Source organism: Achroia grisella, unplaced genomic scaffold (genome assembly GCF_030625045.1).
Source record: "Achroia grisella isolate CSIRO2021 unplaced genomic scaffold, CSIRO_AGI_Agris_v1 utg511, whole genome shotgun sequence".
NCBI lineage: Eukaryota > Metazoa > Arthropoda > Insecta > Lepidoptera > Pyralidae > Achroia > Achroia grisella.
The window spans coordinates 2,000,166-2,023,900 of NW_026712905.1; the positions used below are offsets into that span (position 1 = coordinate 2,000,166).

Here is a 23,735-nt window from a genome sequence, read left to right on the forward strand (position 1 = left end):
CTAGGAAATATATAAAGGACATTCATAATATACCACATACATAAAAAGCAAGAGCTAGTTTCTAAAATATATACATAAGATAAGATTCATAAAGTATTACGTGATTTATTCGAACCTATATAACAAAACAATAAAAAATCAAGTATAATCAGGATCTTTATTTGAAATCGTCTAATGAACTAGAAAAAAGGTTCTAAGAAGAAAAGCGACATAAAGGAATTGAACACAATGATTGTATAGTACACCTTTTATTTAAGAGGTTACAAAATTCTTTCCGTTGTAAGCATAAAAGCAATTTACCAGAATCAACGATTATAGGATTCGAAACCAGGGAGTCTTCGCTAATACTTTTTATTGTTAAGCAAAAATTACTACATTCGAATAAGGAAATCTTGTTATTTGTAAGGCTTAAAGAAATAATCGTTTCTATTATTTACGGTTGAACAATTTCGGTTTTTGATGTATTTATAGCAGAAAGACAGCCTATAGCAGCAATTTAATGTTAATAATTGTAAATGTTAGTAACATTCATATAATTAATATTCATATATTATAAATACATTTTGCGACTTATTAAGTAAATATCGAACTTTGGTTCCATGATTTCAATATTCAATAACACATTCTATAATTATAAATGAATCCCTAATCATTTAGTTAAGTTTCTCGTTATTGTTTTAATAAATAACGTATCAGATTTTTTTTTAATTCTTCCAATTTAACAATAAAGTGTCATCTATATGTGATACCTAGTTTGTTGAAGTAAAAATTATTAAAATATTGTTTAAATATTAAAAGTATCAAATGTCCTATTATTTTTATATATTTATATCACAATGAATATACTAATTTAATATGCAGATAACGATATAAAGTTAATAAACATTTATATATAATTATAAAACTTATAAACGACATACATTAAGCTCGCCAAATTGTAACAGTGTTATAAGTGCAATAAAATAAAACACATCAGCAATCAACCAGAGAATTGATTATTCGCACTGTCAACTGAATTCTAGTGATGAAACAAACATTGTTTTTTAAGAATGACAGTAGATATAAATCTCAATTTAATTTCTATATTTTTTTTATGTAGAAATAACTGATATACAACATAACAATATATGAGTTATTTCTAGTTCGATACCCACAAAATATAGATAGATCTTACATTATACATAATCAAATTCCAAAGTACAAAATCTACGCTACAAAATACCATAACTGTTAACAATTGACATTTAATCTAATAAACCAACCATAAACTGATAATTAATCACTCGATTATCACGAATAGCAAACATCCATTGTACAGCGTCAGTCATCCGAATATGACGCCACGGTGAATGACGTCATGATCAAATATATTAATTCTGTCAATTCGGGAACAATTAGCCGCAGATGAAACGCGGGTTTCATCCTAACTTTGATTATTACAGTAGTTGAAAATTGTTCTATTATATGTATTATATTAAAGACATAACTGTGGTTGTACACATACATATACCAGATCTATAATCAAAACTTATATTGGAGGTAATGTACAAAGTCATTATCGTATGTTACTATATCAAATTCCTTATTAAGGTACGAACAACTAAAAGCGTGAAGAAGAATTACTTTAAATGGAGAATCTCCAAAGAGGTTATAACCAATAATTACTATTATATCCTATAAATATAGTGAAATCGATATACATAGGTAAGGGTGGAGTGTTGAAATATTTGCAATAAAAAAAAATTAAGTTAATCTGTCTGTATAGCCTGCGCATATATAGAGGTGAATACTGTTCGGCTGTACATTAGAAATATTGCTAAAATCATATCTACGAGTATGTATGTATTTGTTTAAAGTTACAAATGTCGAAACTATATATTTCAATGTCTATATACTGGCGGTATCTGATTTCCCTGGTACAATATATCAGGTTAATATATTAGCGAAAATTAACTCATAGTTTCCGATTCATTTTAGGCATATCCTAGATGTACAGGTCTGGTCAGATATTAGTTGATAGTCTTTATTTTGTACCACCCAAGGCTGGATTAAGAACAAAATGAATTGTTTAAATGTCTCTAAAAAAATAAAAAATGTCATGAACTTACTCCAGTACTGAATCTGCGCGCGATTGAATGCATGCTGCCTCGGAATCTGCCACTGGGATGAAGTACATCGGTCCAGCTGACACGCCACGTCATCATCGCTATCTCCGCTTCCAGCTTATAATGCCTGGTAATAAAATCATTTTTTTAAATATTCACAATGGAGTAGATATGTGTAAATTCCTAATTTAAAATTTATCATAGATAGGGTAGTATTCAAAATAGAGCAACTATTTATAATATTATAAAAAAAGATACAACTGAAGCAAAATTTCAGTGTCTTGATCATAACCTCTTGCATTTACAGACACACTGTCACCCACGACTTCTGTAAAAATTCTCACCTCCTATATATTCCCTGCTTATATTATCTTTTGAGGTAGAAGATTATGTTGGAATACGATGACGACCTCATGATACAATTTAACTACGTCTCAAAATTGTGAAATGGTAACAAACAGATAGACACACTGACTTTCGTATTTATAATCTTAGTTTGGATTAGTACGTCTACATAGTATGGAACAAAGTCGTCGATACCGCTGCAGTCTGTACGGTTATATCGTTTAAAATACGCAACAGGTTTTAATGTAGTTTTCAGCAATAGATAGCGTGATTCAAGAGGAATATATGTATAATACAAGAATATTATTGTGCAAAAAAGCCGAGATATTCAAAGATTTGTAATGCTTCTATGCAAAGCTGGGGCGGATCGCTGATAGATAACAAAACTTCACTTCTTTTCACTTATACCACAGATTATATAAGCCCAGTAGGAAATAAAATATATACAGTGGCCTAATTTTAACAATAGCCGAAACACATTCAAAAGGAACATGAAAAATTGCTAGATTTTTCCTTTTGTTTCATTTTCCCTATGACGCGAGAATCCTCACTGAAGTAGTTGATTTATTGTTATAGTTGGAAGTCTATTTGATGACCGGATATTATGATGAGTTGGTCCTTTATGAATGTGATGCATGATAAATCTTGGTCTCGACAGCAAATGTCATTGACCTGTTTACTCTTGCTTAAGGGGCATACATACGAATCTCATCTTCAGTCTTACTTATTTCAGCCGCCAAGCAGCTTGCTTTGTAAGTTGTTATTCAGTTGTAAGGTCAAATTAGGCAGTGAAATTACAGCATAAGAGGGATCTTAGTCCTCTATAATGGCAACGCATTTGTAGTATCACGGGTGTTACGTGATAACGTGATGTCCGTAATGCTTAAAGTATATCGGCAATCATTTACTATTACGTGGATTATCCAGCTTCTCTGCTATTTTAATGACATAAACTTAAATATTACGTTAATACCTAAAATCTTAGTCCAGACATCAAATTTCATTGACCTGGATAAAATCTTAAGGTGCATTCAGACGATAATATAACGACTTTCAATATAATTATTTGTCTGAGAAATATTCATATTGAAAATTTATTTTTATTTTTATTTAATTACAAATATAGGTACCTACTTCATACTTAAAAATATTGGAATTATTATTTATTCAAATAAACTCAGTATAAACAGTTTTGAATAGTCATTAGTTGTTTTAATATACTATTTATTTAGATTCAGTCAAGAAGAATAAACAAGAAAAAAAAAGAGTTTGTTGCTTTTTTTCTTGTTATGAAAAAACGGATTGACATAACATTGTCCAGAGAAAGTTTGACATATACATTTGTAATATTTATTATGTATATTGGTAGCTGTATATTTTATTATTATTTATTTTTATAAATCATCTATTAAACCTATAATATCGATAAGGCAGTATAGCAGTTGCATTCTTGCCACGTCGATAAAGCGAAAAAAACGCTTATAAATTTATGTGTTTATATTCAACGGGATACGAAGTAGCAGTCATTACAAAGCAAGCTAGTGGTAAACCGTTATTACAATCATACATCTGCGAAATTAATTTCATTAAACATTTTGCGCAACATTAAACGCATTTACTTTTCCGATAACAAAATAATATTGGGCACTATATATAATATAATGTGGAGCCCAGATAATATATATGTTTTGTGTGTAGTATAATGTGAATAGAGTTTTTGTTGGAACAGTAATATAAAGATTTATTTATAAACGAGAGAAAATGGACTCACAACTTGTCTGTGATAGATTGTAATGAATTAGCTTCGTATTTACTTTGGCTTTCTTAGTGGGCACTAATTGCAAAGTTAGAATCATACATTTATAACGTCTTAATATATATATATCTAATTCTTCAGTATGTGTTTGCTACCTAACTAGTAGCAAACACATACAGTAGCAGTTGCTACTAAACGGCTGGATCGATTTGGATGACATTTTGTATGTATATTTCGAAACTATTTCTCATACTTTCCGATCATTTCAGATCCGTCAGTTTGTTCCTGTTATAGTTACGTTACGTTAATAATAAAATCAGCGTTGTTACAAAATATTTCATTCTATAAATAAGCTAAATAAATTATCACTACTAGAAAGTATTAAAATTTATAAATTGATATATTTATTTATTAAACTAAACCACCTTCGAGTATCTCTTCACTCTTTAACGACCTCGGTGGTCTAGCGGTCTAGCACACCGCTTTACGACCGATGGTACTATTAAGATTCCCTACGGCATAAAATATTTTAAATAAATGAATATATATATATATAAATGTTTTCTATGTATAATATGTATGTATTTACAAAAAAATATATCTATGTATATGTATGTGGTTATCATCTTAATGATATTTCATAATAATAATAATCAATGAGACCACAGTGATAGTAATAATAATAATAATGTTAATGTCCTGAGATTATTATTATTATTATTTCATCAGCTGTAAGCTGTGACACACAGATAAATAATATATATTTTTTTTAAATAAATATATATATATATATATAATTTCTAATTAGTACTTTGTCATTGTGAACATTAGTATATTGTATGTGGTTATACATCTTAATGATATTGTAAAACATAATAATAATAATAATAATAATAATAACAAAGACTTTCTTGTTGTTTTACTCACCTGTATATGAATACTGATAGAATGGCCAGCACCACTACTACAGAACTGAGTACAATACTCAGTATAGCGTACACAGGTAGAGCTGAAACAAAAAATTCAATTTAGTCATTTTAAATGATTACAAACAGACATACTTCCATAGTATTTATGATAAGTATACCGGTCATCTAGTACCCATAACAAACCCAAACTCTACTTAGCTTGAGGCTAGATGGCGATGTAAATTATCCAGGAATATTATTATTAGATCAGTAGTATCAGAAATAACTCCACAATATTCAAGTTCAAACTCTAAATCTTATACACATATATATACTCGTATATAAATTTAGTATCAAAGTTATTTATTAATTAGAGGTGCCCATTAAAGTAAATGTTTTCCCCCAAATGGACCTTCTACATACGAAACGTGATACTTTTTTAGAGTGGTGGCTGAAATGATACACTTACGATGTAAGCCAAGTACAAAGTACTAGAAATATATGAGAGTTTCAGGTACCTAATATTCATTCATTTTATTCCATACTAGCTGGTATGACGGACGTCTTGACTTAACTATGAGTATTGAGCCTGCACATTGTACATAGTATGTATGACACATAACGACCATTTTAATTTTATAATGTTCTCGTCACAATAAGAAACACAACAAACTAAACTAAACTGGTTTACATCAAATAATCTAGCGCTTAATTCAATGAAAACAAAATGGCAAATGTAAAACAAGTAACGACAACTGTTAGTATGAATCATCATGTTTTGTACTTTGTTGATGAGACTTCGTTTCTTGGTATTGTAATAGATAATAAATTGCAGTGGGGTCCACATATATTTCAGCTCGGCTGCTTTTGCTATCAGAAAAATTCACTGATACTGCAACAGCGAAACTAGTGTATTTTAATCCATAGTATAATGTCGTATGGTATATATATAAATTGATGTAGAATCAATTTTTATATTACAAAAAAGAGCAATTCGTTCAATATATAATTTATCTCTTAACTCTTTAAAGAAACAGGTATTCTTACTGTTCCCTCTCAATATATATATGAAAATATTATGTATGTACGCAAAAACTTAAATTTATTTCCAAAAAATGTCACTTACACGCTTTTAATACAAGGAATAAAAATAAATTAAATATGCCTAGTTATCGTCTCAAAAAAAAGTACATCTTTCATGGGACATTGTATACGTTTTTATAATAAATTGCCAGATAGTGTTTTAAATTTAAGTGAAGCCAAATTTAAGATACATGTAAAAAAACACTTTGCTCTAAAGCTTATTATAAAATAAACGACTACTTAAATGACTACAATGTGTGGACTTAATTACAATTTTAACTTTTGTTATGAGGCATATAATTTTTCCCATTGACATGGATAATGTAATAACAATAAAGAAACTTATTATAAATTTTGTAATGACATATTGTAAATTAAATAATGTAAATTTAATATTGTAATATATACAGCCTAGTAAATAATATAATTGACGTAGTGGAGTAACCTGAAACAGTCATGCATTTTAAATTCAAACTTGTGGCGGCGTGGTGGGCCGGGTCATGCTCCCTCAAATATGGTTGAGTACAATGATGGCTGGCTCATACGTCATACTCGTGAACGGGTGCTGCTTGTGGGGCATTGTGAACACTGATTACATTTTTTGTTCTTTGCGATAGCATATGCTGGTGGTCACGCTCTATTCTCCCAAATTTGAATTTTAATAACTGTATTTATCATAAACATGTTTATTATTTGAAAAAAATTAATGAGTTTCTTGTCAGTTCTTCTCATCTCGATATCATTCCGAACTGAGAGATTTGACATATCATAAGAGTCTGTAATAGACCTACATGAATAAAGATATTTTGAATTTTGAATTTTGAACAAAAAAAGAGTCAGCGAAATCGGTTTAGCCGTTCACGGCATCACGATATACATATATTACACAATAGTTAAACCCGCTAAACTTTGTATCGCTGATTTTTTTTGTTTCTTAATATATTAGAATAACAAAAACATTATAAGTTTTAAAAAGTCATTTTTATTTACACTTTAAATTTTAAAAACACATTTTAAGTCAAGCTTATCACAATAAATTTTATCTAAAACCGAATCTAACTTAGTTAAGCAGTTTTAGAGATAACTGCACATAGATAAACACAAAGATTCTAATAGTCATTGCTTAAGGTTCTATTACGTTGATAAAGTCTCCATGTATTAGTTTTTCTTAAAAAACTATTACGTGTAATATTCTTTCTTCACATAAAAAAGATATGGAAAACATATAAACTATCTAAAAAGAGCTGAACATTACGCGTCCTCCAACATATAATATCGTATTTAAATACCGAGAATACATCGTTATGGTATAATATTTTCTTCCCTAAAAACATCTTATATTGAAGCAAGAAGGGGCTGAAATCAAATTATCGGCACACAACAGATAATAAAAGTTAATTTTACGGCGATGCGAACTTACCCCAAGGCTCATATTACAAGGTAGGTGGGCAATTTCATACAAGCACTATAATAGGGTACAAGGCAAGAATAATATATAAAATAAAAATAACTATATAAAAGAAATAGCTACTACAATATATACAGCATCTGTAATGTATAAAAAAAAACCAATAATACAAAGAAAAACATGTTAACCAAACACATGACTTTCTTTTATTAACGATAATTATAAAATATATATAAATACTAGCTGTCCTGACAAACGTTGTATTGCCTTAAAATAAAAAAAAAAAATATGGGTGGACTACCCCTAACATTTAGGGGGATGCAAAATAGATGTTGGCCGATTCTCAGACCTACTCAATACGTTCACAAAATTTCATGAGAATCGGTCAAGCCGTTTCGGAGGAGTATGGGAACGAAAACTGTGACACGAGAATTTTATATATAAGATATATTTATCTCTTCTATGTAACGAGTTTTATATGAATCTTAATAAATATATATTATTTTATTTTATTGATATACTTTGTATTACTATAAATCTATTGTAATGTATACTGCTCGTAACTAAACATTTGTGTGTGTGCTGAAGGTACAAATAAAATTCTTATCTATCCATCTTTCAAGTAAATATTGAAACAAAATAAATAAAAAACGAAATAATTAAAAAAAAATGATTTTTCATTTTTTTGTAAAAAGAAAACGACTTCTGTCGTCTACCGATTGGCATACTGCTTTACTTCCGATGATCGCGGTTTCGATCCTCGCACGGTACAAATATTTGCATTTTATTTTATATACGATACAAGCATTTGTATATATTTGTATTATATATATATACATTATGTATGTATTTAAAAAATGTATCTAAGTATTTATATCAGTTATCTAGTACCCATAACAGGAGCTCGGCTTACCTTGGGACTAGATGGCGCTGGGTGAATTGTTCAGGGATATTTTTTTTTATTATATTTATTATTAAATACGCGTAAATACGGATGTGGTGTAAAAATGACGTGAATGCAGACTGCTGAGAATATTTTTGTTATTACATTTAGCTAAAACAATAATAGGATGTTTCCAATTTTCGTCACGCATCTCCCAGGATATACATCAGCTTTTAAATTGCGCGTATCTACAGATATGAGCGTCACCGTCTGCATTTGACGATCGACTGTAAAGAGACTCCTAGACTATCAAATAAGTTGCACACAACTTTACTTTTACTGCTCACAGTGTTGTCTCACTTTTTTTATGAAAATGGGAAATAGTCTGTTACTTTATTACATTAGTGAAATATATTCGACTTATATATCTGTGTAAATTATATTAAATTGTGTGGAAAAGTTTCTTTCTGAATTTATATATCTATAACCATGTTTTGTAAGAAATCTTGCGACTGATAATAGTGTCAAGATTTCAATAAAACACAGTTCTGGTTTGACGTCTTCCTTCTTGGATACAAGGCCAACAGACAACAACAATTGCTAAGAACGCGTTCATTACTTAAACCCTAAAATATAATGAAATCATCAAATCTTGCTTATGCCTAATTCCACCTATTATATTATGTTGAAATAATACTAATATCGCATTTGACGGTTAATTATCAAGAAATTCCTTGACGATCAAATTGGAAGCACGTTACAGCTGTCTTACCCTAGCCACACATTTACGTTAAACGGTTAGATGGTTCGTTCCGATAAGACAATTTGGTTGGCGTATTAGTTGCTACTTTTAGAAATGTGGCTAATAAATTGTATGATTCACACTCGCTTTGCTTTTAAGCGCTTTTGCGCTTTATGTTATATACGACCTTAATGAGTTGTTATATGTAGCTTCATCTATCAAGCCACTTAATCAAGCGCTAATGTTTAGTTTCTACTGGAATGGTAAAGACGTATATGCATCTTACCTTTATACTTACTTAAGTTATACGCTTAACACGCTTAATTCATATTCACCTACCTCATATTCGTATATTGAGATGCTTTATTAAGCGCTAATTATTTTTTCTACAATAATAAGTACACAAGCTGCTTTTAGTATTACCTCATGATACCATCTGATGGGTACTCAAATGACTTTTATTTATGCATTAGGCTGATTTATAAACTTTTTTTACTTGTATAATATAGTTTTTTAATAGGCTATATGTGTGAAAATAGTAGACATAATATAAGTAGTATCACCAATATCATAAAATACATTCATGCTCTTAATGCCATTCACACAGTGTTTGAGATTTTGTATCTGACTGTGGAATCCGTTATTTCATATTTTGCTTTATATTTTACAGTAATGCAGTCTTAATCATCGTCATCATCATTTGCTTCATCCTTATCCCATTTATTTGGGGTCGTGGTAATATATTTTCTCTTCCATTCATCCCCGTTCGCAATCATCTCGTTATTTACTTCCATTCTTACCATATTATCTTTCACACAATCCATTCATCTCTTTTTCAGCCTTCCTCTGTCCATATAACCATCCACATTCATATCTAACACCTTTCTTAAAATATTATCTTCATTCCTATGCATTACATGCCCATACCATAACAGAGGATTACTCTTCAACCTCTCCAGTATGCAGACAGTAATACAGTCCTAATGTTAAGTAAAATCACATTTAACTATGAATCACAATTAACAATCAAATTTAACTCGTGCTTTTTTTACAGACAATCAGATAAGATTGACACAAACTAAAATCTGTACTCCATTCAAGTTGCTCGTCTGCGATGGCCCTAAGAGCGTTAAATACATAACTAAGTTTCATCTCAATCCAGTTACATCTTGTTGATAGAGCTATCAATACCATACAACCCCATAATATATAAGGGTCATGATTATATGGTGGTTGTGAATTAAATCGATATTCACGAAAGCGTATCCTATCTTTGGAATCTAGATTATTAAAATAAATACCATGGTAATAGAGTTGGGAATAACTTAAAGTAAATCTGTCTCAGTGTTTACCCCAATGAAAATGTAATATTCCATTTCAGACATGTAAATTTACATTGCCTCTAACTCCAATGTTTACCAATCTATATCAAAGCACTCCGTTATTTTGTTTGTTTGAATATAGCTCCTGTGACTGAATCGTTTCATCTATTATATTAATAAACATTACTGATATTCTGATAAACATATGGAAACGATAAAAAAGCAAAATAAATCAGTCTTCTGAAAACAGTGGAATATTTCATTTAATTCTGTTTCATAATGTGTAAGAGATACGACATTTTTATTAGGTACTTATTTTGCTTTAGGGCTTTATTTAAGAGTATGAAACAAAGATTATTCGTTTAAATATTTGAATATTACATAAGGAAAATTTAAATTTTTTATGAAATTATAAAATTATTTTATTCCAATATATAATTTCCTATTAATATTTTTAACTTTTTTTTCTCTATTCGTGTGAATAATTGCCTGGAACAACAAATCTCAAAATTCAAATATCGAATACCACGAAACAGACCAAAAATATTTTTAAATCTTTCGTCTTAAAAAAATATTATACCTATAGTTCATAATATTATAAGTTAACAACAATAAGTAACTACAATTATTGTTAGAAATACAAATGAATCCCGTTTACATTTAAAAACTTATATATTGTTTTTAGCATGTTATTTTATTTTATTAATTATTTAATTTAGCACATTTTTATTAGAGTTTTAGGTAATATCCCCACGAATTGTTCCCAGCTCTAGAATTTGAATATTTAAAGTCTGGTAAAAAATATTATCTTTCACAATGCTGATGTATTATTATACTCATTTCTTTATATATATATATATATATTACAATTACATATTAAACAGACCTTTATATAATATTTATATACAATTTTTGTATGTCTATATCTCGTACGACTTATAATTTTGACTTTTTATTATATATACGACAATATCTTAATGTCTCCTTTCATTTTTTCCGTACACGTATGTCTGATTTAGTGAACACATTATCCTATAACATTTTCTAGGTTTGCTGAAAGAAATCTCTTTTTAGAGATAAGCTTCCCCTTGTACATTACATTTGCCTTAATACTGTTATTTTTTCCTATGTTTGTGTAGAATAAAGAATAAATAAATAAATAATAATATAGTCATATTTCGTGATTTAAAAACGCAAGAAATAATAACCTAAATACAGTTGCTCCCGTGTTGTTTTTAATATTTAATGTTGGAAACAACCGCTTGTACAAATATTTGCATAGGATCAAAGATATTCGGATCATGAGGTCGAAATAACAAATATTATATAAAAGAATAAATAACATTGGACATTTAATTCCCGTCTCCCAAAAGTAAGCAGAACTTGTACTAGGTCATAAATGTTTGAAATGAAATATTTGTATTTTGTGGATATCAAACCACGACCTTTGTATGTGGGTAAGTATGGTAAACCGCTAGCTACACAATCGCGATTCCTATTTGTTTAATAATGAAACGAATTATAATTATTTTAGTATTTTAATTTATACCACATCTCTACAGTATTGCCATAATTATTATATATATATATATATATATATATATATATATATATATATATATATATACTAGCTGTGCCCGCGCTTTGACCCGCGTTAAGTTTCAATATCTATATAATACATTGATGGGGTATCGTTAGTAATGTGGCCTAATACCACCCTTTTCAACCCTTTTTACGTCAGTATATTAAGCTATATTACTGTAAAGTTTCATGAAAATCTGTTCAGTATTTTTTGCGTGAAAGAGTAACAAACATCCATTCTTACAAACTTATTAAGATTAAGATTAACTTTTCAGAAGATTCAACTTTTCGTGATATAATTCAAATATAAATAGAATTCATGAACGTCATTCGCTTTGAAGCCGGTTGAAAAGTTCTAATGGATTTGCTAAATGAAGTACGAAACATGGTTATGTATCCGTGATACTCAACAACCTTCCGTCATTATGCTGCCGCGTATCAGTTTATCAATGCACGAGAGTTTGCTTTATCGCTTTCATACCTGAATTATACGGGAGTGAGTTACAACTTTAAAATATTTAAAAAACTGCGACTAATTCTTTTGGTGGATAAAACTAACATAACATCATAGTGATTGTCTAAGTCAGTCCACCTAATCTCTCAATTCATTAGCGATTAGTTGGTATAGGAGTTATGTAAAAATGTAATTTGTAAAATGTCTGTAAGATATTCCTTATTATATTTATCGAATTAGGTGTCATTTTGCGGAAGTTAATTTTATTACTTAATGCATTTATATCATTTTGTTTAATTCCACTACCATAATACTCATATACTCACACATAATGTGTGAGACCACAAATATTCAAAGCGAAATCCTGACCACCGCTACTTGAAGTGCGAGCTCAGTCTCGACTGAGTCACAGTTTGATCCCGGGCAATAAAAACTAGGCTACCAGCTATATCGAGCTTTACTCAATGCCTGATGATGCCTCGTTCAGAGGCGAGACACGTCTTGCAGTGTGGGTGTAGATCCAATAATGATCGGAATTTGATCACTAATGGTCATAACGCTTCCAGTAGCGGTGGTCAGGTTTCCGCACTGAATATATCACATACGCTAATAGAGAATTTAAACAAAATAATATAAATTTACTAGCTGTACCCGCGGATTCACCCGCGTTAAATTTCAATATATACATTTTAATAAAATCATAGGCTATATCTATGTGTTATTCTGATGCATAAGCTATATTATTGTGAAAATTTCATCAAAATCCGTTCAGTAGTTTTTGCGTGAAAGCGGAACAAACATCCAAACATTCGCGTTTATTATATTATTAAGATTCTGTAAGATTTATGTTATATTAGGGATTCGCCGCCTGGAACAAATGCAATTATTGTAAACGCAGTTTTTTCTGAAGTCAATATAACACAATACCTACATATATTGTTAAGGAATACAATTTTTTTTAGTTGGGGCAGCTGTTTTTCTCTGCCCCTCCTCCTAATAGACCCGTAAGTATGTATCTCTCTGTAGTTGTTTGAAAATAAAACATAGCCCATGTTTCGTTCTGATAATGTTATTGTCTACATATTAACTTATTTAGTTTATGAATTACAAACTATAATTTTTTTTAGGTTTTTAGATTTCATATTTATATAAGTATAATTAGTAAATCACGGGATCTTACCACGTTTTATTTTTATTGAGTTAAAAAATAACCCGTTGTAAGATCCCGTGATTAACTACTTATTATTATACTTATAAATAATGACCTCTTCAAACTTAAAACATTTCAAATTTATATTTTTTTATTCATTCAGTACATGTCACAGTCAGCATCATTGTAATGCCAAACAAAGTAGAGTTTACAATATTCGTACTAAGAACAGACAGACATACTCAATTTTTTTAAATACTGACATACATATTTACGGAAATGCAAACAAAACGCATGAACCTCCTTTCTTTGAAGTCGGTAGAAAAGTTTCACTAATGGATTTGTTAAATGAAGCATGGGAAATGGTTATACATCCGCGATTTTCAGCAACCCTTCCATCATTATGCTGGCCGCGTATCAATTCATCATTGCACAAGGGTTTGGGTAGCTTTATAGTACAAAATCGAGTAGCCGGTACCCGCGAATAAAATAATGACGTTAAACCTCCGTGTCGATAAAATCATTAGCTATTGTACTAAAAAAAAATAATCAAAATCAATTTAGAGAGTAAAGAAACAAAATTAATTGAAAATCTTTTTTAAGGTATGTTCAGTAGGTAAATCCATAGCAATTTCGTTAGGTGTCAGGGAGTTGACCTATCACCATCACTCGGTTTTATACGGTTTATGTGTGTTTAATAACCGGAGTGTTTGTTATACATATAATAATAATAATATAATAATACATCTGAAAATGAAAAAAATAATACATACTGCAAATACAAATAACGTACATAGAAAACACCTACTTCAATACAATCAATATACTCGTAAATAAAAATGTACCGTGTGAAGAATCCAACCGGTTACGATCGGAAGTAAAGTGCTGTGTTAAACTGGCAGACCAAAGCCAAATAGTCTATTTAAGACTTGGGTTCACTTTTCTCCAATATATTATGGAAAGCTTCTAATAAAACTTAAAATTTAGTGTTTGTGTTATGTTTTAATATTAATGTGAATTCAATACAATCGCTCTTGTTAAATCTAAAATTCAGTCTATATATTGGCAAATACATTCGTCATACTATACACATATATACGGTATATACGAGTAATCTTCGAAAGGAACAATATGTCACGTTATCACTTAGCAAAGATTTAAAGAAACATCCCCCTATTTTGTATCGTTTGTATATTTATTTTTATCAATTGTGCCGTTCAATAATAAATGCTTGTAAGTCGGTACAAAGTTACTTTTATGACTAGAATTGGTAAACAAACTCAAGGCTTACTGTATGGAAGGTATCTATAGTTAAAATAATCAAAAGATTCGCAGTGTGCTTTGGTATACGTATTTTGATTCAATGATGAGATTAAACGCAGAACAAATTGCAAAAAAACGTCCAAAAATTTTGTACATATACAAAATATACATGTACAAAATCTATCGTGGTATACAATTGTATTATTACTATTCAGACTATCAGATTCAAACAACGAATACTAAATTCAGACGCCTGAAAACCATTTTCTCTTATACAAATACGATTTTAAAAATGTATAATGAACACTTACAGTTGTCGGGACATAAGGAGCCGTCAAACCCACACTCTGGAGTATCAGGCGGTGGGGTGAGTCGCCCTCCAGCCCAGTGTATCGGCCTGTCCGGTATGAACTGAAGGGATGAATTTGCGGCTACATACGTCGCTACCACCTGTTAGGGGAAACAATATCGATTAGGATAATATTGCAGACAAGCTATTTTGTTTATTTTATCTATAATGTGGAATGCATCCACGTAACTGTAATATCTCGCTCGATCAGAATAAAAAGTAGATAATAAGTTCTTTTCCGCAACAATTTACATCTGTTCAGTTAAGACTTCGAGCAGAATTTTGCATTTATAATGGAAAACTAATTTTCGTAATCTAGACGTCAAGTGCTACTAGTCATCCTAGTCTTATTAGTCCAATCTATCCTATTTGTTATAATAGCCTTATGTAGTAGTCTTTTACTGCTACTATTAGTACTCCTAATCCTACTAGATCCACTAGTTCTATTAGTGCTACTAATCTCGCTATCCATACTAACATCATTAGCTATACTTCTGTGATTGCTGAGAAACATTATATAAATGATAGAGGCCTTATGCAAAATCATTAGTATCCATACTAATGCAAACCTGCATCTCATCTACGTATATCTACTGACAAGGCTACTTTGCAAACTACTGTTGTATTATGATAAGTTAAATTTTAAAAAAATAGTCAAAAAAATATATTGGCAAGAGAAGTAACATATTACAGTAATGAAGAAAATCAGATTAATATAACAATAAAGTGACTGATAACAAAGAAACGAATTGAAAACCTACTTTTCCCACTTCCGCTTTTTCCTATTGTTTACTTTTCGAATGTAAATAAAGAAATCCGAATTGAATTGTTTTTGTTCGCAATAAAATACAAGCCGGGGGAATATTAATTAACACGGAGAAACACGTTTCGAAACATTCAGAACAACCAGTGTCCGTGTCAGCTGCTAGGTATTTGCAGCTAAAAATGATTCCCGAACATGGCGTCGTGTGTAGATATTGTGTACAAATCAGTGTCGCTTAGGGCAACTACAAACAGGCGACTACAAGAACCCTGAGTCCCTTACCCCTATCTATAAAAAAATGCTATTATAAAAATGAATTGTGCCCGCGGTTTCACCTGCATAAAATTTGTAGCCTATATTAGCTGACTAGCTACTCGCCCCGGCTTCGCACGGTATATGCACATGTATTATTAATATAAACCTTCCTCTAGAATCACTCTATCTATTTAAAAAAACCGCTTTAAAATGCGTTGCGTAGATTTAAAGATTTAAGTATACATAGGGACGGACAGACAGCGACAGCGACATTATTTTATACTATGTAATGATGTATAAACTATATTACTGTAAAGTTTCATCCGTTGAGTAGTTTTTGCGTGTAAGAGTATCAAAAATCCCTCCATCTTTTCATCCATACTTACAAACTTTCGGTTTTAATATTAGTATGTTAACTAACTAAACTCAATGAAATTTTGTCTACAGGCTAAGGCAACTAATATCAACGTTGCACATTAGTCAGATTTTGTTTAAATGAGAACAATATTTTCTTTAGAATTACGACTAACTTAAATCGATTTTCACCAGAACAAAAAATCTTATCGTTAACTCATTCGTATGAAAAATCCAAGACTGTATAAACATTTGAAAAAATAAAGATATTGGAATTATGAAGTAAAAAAAAATTCAGAATATACAAAAAAAACTTTAATATGTACTGTAATAATGGAGTAAGCAAAGTAGAGGGGAACGTAAATATTTACGGCAAAAACATTGCTATCACGCCTCGGTGAGGGGAGATGCAAGATGTGAATAGAGATAGAACGAATATTGAGAATCATCATCATCATCATCATCGCAGCCCGGAAGAGTATTGAGAATACCTACATGGTAATTTTACATCGTGGGCACACTCCCCTTAAAATATTTTGTGCACCTGTACATTCGTAGACTATCTTTTTTATTTTTACATTATTTTTATTATTGGCGGTAATAATAATAAACGATAACTATAAATAAACCATTTATAAAACACTAATTATCAATTTTATAAAAATAAAACAGATGATTTATAAAATACAATATAATTTAATCTGTTTTTATTATTAACTCTATTTTTCTCAGATTTATTTATGCCAAATGTAGCCCAAATGTAAAAGCATATTTTTATAACTTTTGAGTGAAAGTTTTATACTTTTGAAATTATAACTGACAGTGGTAAGAAAATCACTCAGACGATGTAAAAATGCTGCGTCAAATTCTGTTTTCTAATTTTTAATATTATCATAGCAGACAGGACAGACAGGGCAGATTTATTCATTTTATTACGGATTTTATAATACGTATAGATGATAATAAGATTCTAGAATTTGATTCTCATGTGTTACATTTATTTTGTAATAGTTGTTAGATTTGTATTTGGATACTTGTTTTATCGCATGCCTCTTACTTGTTATACTGTAATTATTATATAAAAAAAATATCTATTCAAAAGAGCAACACATAAGTTTCTTACCCATTCTTCTTGTGATGAATCTGCATTCCGAATCACTCATTCTGAATCATTAGAATCAAAATATGACTATTTAAAAGTGCTTGTAATGAGTTTATTTGAATAAAGATTATTTCTATTTCTATTTGAAATTAGAAACTGTTCCAGTTTAGAATATAGATTGGTATTCATCTAACTCGTATGGAGAAATGTGAACATTATTATATGTAATTTGAGTGATATAGAAAATCGTCCGTGTGAATTCGTTGTTACAAAGTGAAAGATTAATATTTGTTTTGCGACGTGATTTGGAAGTGCCGTGAGGGCGTGCTGTTTGCTTTTACGTTTTGTTTAAAAGGATACATTGTAGCGTGAAAATGCTTTCAGACGTCGCCTAATATTTAAATAAGTTTACATACTTCAGAATTGTGATCCTAACTAATATTATAAATGCTTAAGCGAGTTTACACACACACACACACATACACATACACTTTGCAAGTAAATAATACCTTATTTAATTGTCATTTTATAAATTGTAATTCCAACCATTGTGAATTGTAAGAGGAGGAAACTGGTACCTAAAATTCAAGTTTCTACTTAGTTTAGGTACCAGGAAACTATTTAAATTGTAAATATCGGATGCAAAATATAAATTATTATTATTATTATTATTATTATTATTATTCTTCTTTAGGTGCCATCTCCTAGTTATATCGCCATCGCCATAATGATCGCCATACTCCTTCGGAGTTTGGCGATCATTATGGCGATCTTTACTTTGTCAGCGGCGGTCCTGAAAAGGGACCTGGTGCTCAACCCAAACCACCGCCTGAGGTTATTTAACCAGCAAGGACGGCGTCTGCCTGGTCTTCGGCAACCCTGGATTTTTCCTTGTATTATTAATTGCAGAAGATTGTATTTTTCATTCCGCATTATGTGACACAGGTATAGCAGTTTACGGCGTTTGATGATTATTATTATTAGTTTGTTTATTAGGGTTTAAGGGCTTAAACCGTTATGAAATTTAACAAATAATAATAAGAAGGAGAAGGAGAATAATATTTAAAGGTTTCGGTGCTTTAGAAGATTTAGAAGCTGCCTTATACTTACATACATATATATAGAAAACACCCAGACCGATACAAACAATCATATTCATGAATACAAATTTTTGTACCGTGCGAGAAATCGAACCCGTGATCACTGAGGCTATCTATGATACTGTTCATGTAAAGAGCTGACTATTGCCACTGTGAGTCGTTAGAATTTTTATCATTCCAGCAATATAAAAGGCTCTTTCAAAATATAACTTAGGATGTTATTGTAAAATTTAATGTGGACTGCAATAAAATTTTAGAGAGGTTTGTTTTGTAATAAAATACTGAATAATGTTTTTATTAGGCGCTGGTCATTAAAGTTTATAGTGAGTTCAAGTAAATTTAAACATTTAATATTTCCAACTAATAATTATTTATTTACTACTCATATTTTTTTATACAAGTTGTAGGCGATAAAGGAAACCAATTGTATTGTAGGATATACATATATTGTATATTATAAGAGTATATTATAAAGAAACACTACTAACTAGGGCCAGGAAGGGAAATCGAAAGGAGCAATATACAGCAGTGACAATTTAGAAATATTAAGCATATAAAATAGGTTATAGACAAATAAGTGGCCTGTATTCCACACAAGTATACGGGAATAGGAACTAACTACGAAATAGGTTTATCTATCTCTACATCACCTTTGCATGATAATAATGATTAAATTACTTCCTATTGACAAAAATGCAATAGTATATGCTGGACATTCTTCGTAATTTAATTTAAAAATGAATTATATTTGAAAATAATAAGAGCCGTTTCTTGTTAGTTCTTCTTAGCTTGAGCACTCCGAAGTGACGGTAGATTTGACATATCATATGAGCCTGTAATAGTACTACATGAATAAAGACATCTTGATTATTTTTACATCGAATTTTATATAATTTGTTATAGAGATTGGTTGAACCCTCAAGAAAAACATAGTATATTTTTTTTGTGGATATAAAACTTAAGGGGATGGAAGTTTGTATGAGGAGTTAATTATTTCTTATGTAAGGAATAACAACTTATCATAAAAATGGACTATTCGGAACTACTGAAAGTATTTAGTACTGATGTATATAACACTATGAACACACTACATTGTGTAAAAATAAATTTATGTATATATAGAATCGTTCGTAAATTCTTATAAGCCATATCTTCCCATAAGCCAGATTGAAGTCTGAAGGATTATCGCAAGGAAATCCATTCAATCCATGTCTAAAGCGATTTAGTTTACAACAGTCATTGTTGGTTTGTTTATTCTACATATTTGGAGGAAATAGGGTCGGTTAAAGCAATTATTGAATGCAACGGAAAGGCGGTCTTTGAATATTATACGAATTTATTTAAAAAAACATTTTCTATTTTCCGCCATTTTAAAGAGACTTCCAAGTAAAATATATTTTATCTACAACAGAAAGACAAAGGCACATGACCAAATCTTCCATACGGACTAGAAAGTCCTCAATTTATGAACGATTTGAAAAACTTAAAAAATATTATAATATTTCAAATTTTAAGTAGTTTATTTTAAATAGATTTAAAATAAAACAAATATTTTTATAATAAACGTCGACCGCTATATACATCTTTTTTGTACATCTCACAACGTCATCAAGTAACAGAAATGAATATATCATATATATGCTTTACTTCGTTTTGACTTTGTCTATTATACTCGAAATGTATTTACCATACATTATATTTTTATTCTGTACCTACTTCTTAAACAGATCTATATCTCAGACTTTATTGTTTTGTTTCTTATAAAAAATATTACATATTCTTTTTGTATATCTCACAGCGTAATCAAATAATAATAAACTATATACGCTTTATTATGTTTTAATTTACTCAAATTTACTCGATGTCTATATAATAACTATACATAAATTTATCTTTCTTATACAGCTCTATAACCTAGACATACCTTTTTTCTAAATATATAAAAACCTTTTTTCTACGTATTACAAATACAAATAATTTCAAAAATGATTTGACATTTAGTATAGAATTGTCCATAAACATAGTTGCATAATCTCTATTGAACGCCGATCGCAAATAAATCCTTTATGCATAAAGCTATTTAGTTTACAATAGTTATATTGTCCGTTTGCGTATTGTATACCTATATATGGGGAGGAAAGAGGGTTATTTGCTATAGTAACTCAATGCAGCGTTGAGTCCAACTTTGTGCTTAATGTACATTAAACGGATTGGTGCTTTAAAAATGTACAGTTGCCTTTTTCCGCTCTTTTCTACCGACTTTAAATAGGAAGTTCTCAATTTCTATGTATATATGTTGGTATATCTATATCTCTATTTATTAATATATATACATAATATGAAAATGTATCCAATCGCTGTCTGTATATAAAAGGAATATGATATAAAATATTATTGGTGCATTTTATAAACATAGTAGAACGCAAAATAATGATTATTAAGATTTTTGTGCGCATTAATCTTGGAAACAATTTATCAGAATAGAATAGAATATAAAATAATTTATTCTTCTTTATTTTTCTTTTTATTTAATTTATTTTTCTTTAAGGCTTCGTATTCATATATAAAAGGTATATGGATACGAAGCCTAGATCCAGCATAACTTTTTTTATATATCGATTTTTATTATTCTCTTTGCGAATAAATTAACAAAAAAAGAAACTACTAACAAACAATCAATGACAAAAGCATAATCAAAATCTATTGAGATTTGCCAAAACATCTCGTAACTAATCGAAATTTAAAATCACAAGTTAAGAATAATTTTCTTTCACGTGAAAAATACAGTTTTACTTGGGTATATCAAATATTAACTAGGGATAAATAAAATGCCGGCCGATAAAATTTTCCCGTTCAAATGTCTGCGTAGAATCGAGATCAGAGTTTGGGTGAAATAAACATTGGCCATCTCGATTTAAGTGATCCAATACGAAAAAATATATGCGATTATCATTCTTGATATCCAAGTAAAGGGAAAGTTAGGGTTTCCTTATTTCCTTTTGTATTATATTTTTCTGACCCAAAGATAAAATGAATGACATAAAATTGGACAAAGTATCATTTTATACAATTTTTATATCTTAACACAACTGATCTGATCTGACTGATCTGATACACAACATCTTTTATTTGATTTTTGGTTCTGTCGCACAGTTTCCGGATTCTGTTGTGTATTAAAGGACCAATATAACCAGTTTAGGGTAGCTTACCCTATATATTGATGCTTTTCATTATAACAGCGGATGTTTATCTGTATTTCTAACTGTTACTTTTTCACGACCGACAAGGATGAACGGATCTTAATGAAATTCGACATTAAGATTTTATCACGAGAATGGACTCAGGCTAACAATTATCTAAAAAACAAACCTAGACATAAATAATCACATCTATTCTTTACAATATTTCCATAGATACACAATACTCCATGGTACATATGATATTGGTTTAGGATTCCATCGCGGACAAAAAACTTGACTCGAAATTTATATACCTATATATTTAATAAGTTCCCATTCGAAAAGCTGAATTAATATTTTTCTATTTGCTTCTAATCCTATATCTAATAATAATTTATATATCATCTAATCGGAAAAATAATAAACTAGAGAAAGTATTACGTTGGAAGCTAATAAGTTGTAATAAGTTCGATACCCATGAGTACCAAAATCGAAACGGAATTCTACTCGATTGTATCGATTATTCGAACTCACAACGGTGAATGAGATAAGAAGCAACTTCTCAAGTCCAATACCAAGACTGAAATCAGTATGGGAAACTTTTTCAACGATTGTTTCAGTTCAAAACTTTTGGGAATATTACATTTTCAAGGAACATTTATCTCTAACCCACATTTCAAATCACTTTCCTCGGAGGAATATCAATTTAACAATAGGGTATTACATATATTCGTATATTTTGTACTTCGCTAATTATATTTTAATATTATATATTACATTTACAGTTTATTTTTTTATAAATAAGAAACGTTTAAAGAAATATAATATTAAATTTTTTATTGTTTAATTGTATTTTTCTGAAAGACACTACTTTTCAGAAAAATACACTATCAATACTATTATAATTTTCGTAATAACAAAAAAAAAATTCGGACTATACTGTAAAATTGAATATTTATTATAAATTTCAAATCAGATATACCTATATAAACCTGAATACCAGAAGACAAGTTTTATGCGATCGAAAAATGTACATATATATATATTTCTTCTCACTTTTATTTCTATTGAGAAAATTGATCTAAATATATGGGGTGGTACAGTTCAACACAAAAGATGTTTATAGACAGCTCAAATACTTATCAATAAGGGAAATAAACAAACAAATAAGATAATCCCCACGATATATTTCGACAAAAGTGAAACTCCTACTATACGGTAGATTCTAATCCTACTATACGGTAGTATAGTACGATATAATAATTCTTGTTCCTAAACTACGCTATTCTAAAGATTTATCCCAAGATACATCACAGTTTTAACTGTGGAGATTTGTGCGTGAGGTTTCAAGTTTGTTGACTACTTTGAACTTCAAAGTTCCATTAATTACTCACAACATGCAGACTGTATTGTGTATAATTCACTAATTATATACAATAAAATACAATATACCCTGAAACTAATACACAGCCTGCGGCCAATGGCACGAAATGAACGCAATTATTTCTGACTAGATTTAAATGTAAGATTATTGTTATACCGGCGCAGACATAAAGATAATCAGAAATGAAAGGTTGTATTATAAATATAGCGTCTATTCGTTATTGTAAATATTTATTTCATTCAAAATTTT

At 29.8% G+C, this 23,735-nt stretch overlaps 1 protein-coding gene across 2 annotated transcripts in view; it reads right to left on the reverse strand.

Moving 5' to 3' along the window:
- The window catches only part of LOC131846461 (atrial natriuretic peptide receptor 1-like), a 140,925-nt gene that overhangs the window by 13,206 nt on the left and 103,984 nt on the right, over positions 1–23,735 (reverse strand). For both annotated transcript variants that reach the window (XM_059195774.1, XM_059195775.1), the window contains 3 exons: positions 15,312–15,450; positions 5,134–5,215; positions 2,109–2,232 (listed from right to left, as the gene is read on the reverse strand). In XM_059195774.1, coding sequence (XP_059051757.1) covers positions 2,109–2,232; positions 5,134–5,215; positions 15,312–15,450 — 345 coding nt within the window. The remainder of the gene's footprint in view (positions 1–2,108; positions 2,233–5,133; positions 5,216–15,311; positions 15,451–23,735) is intronic.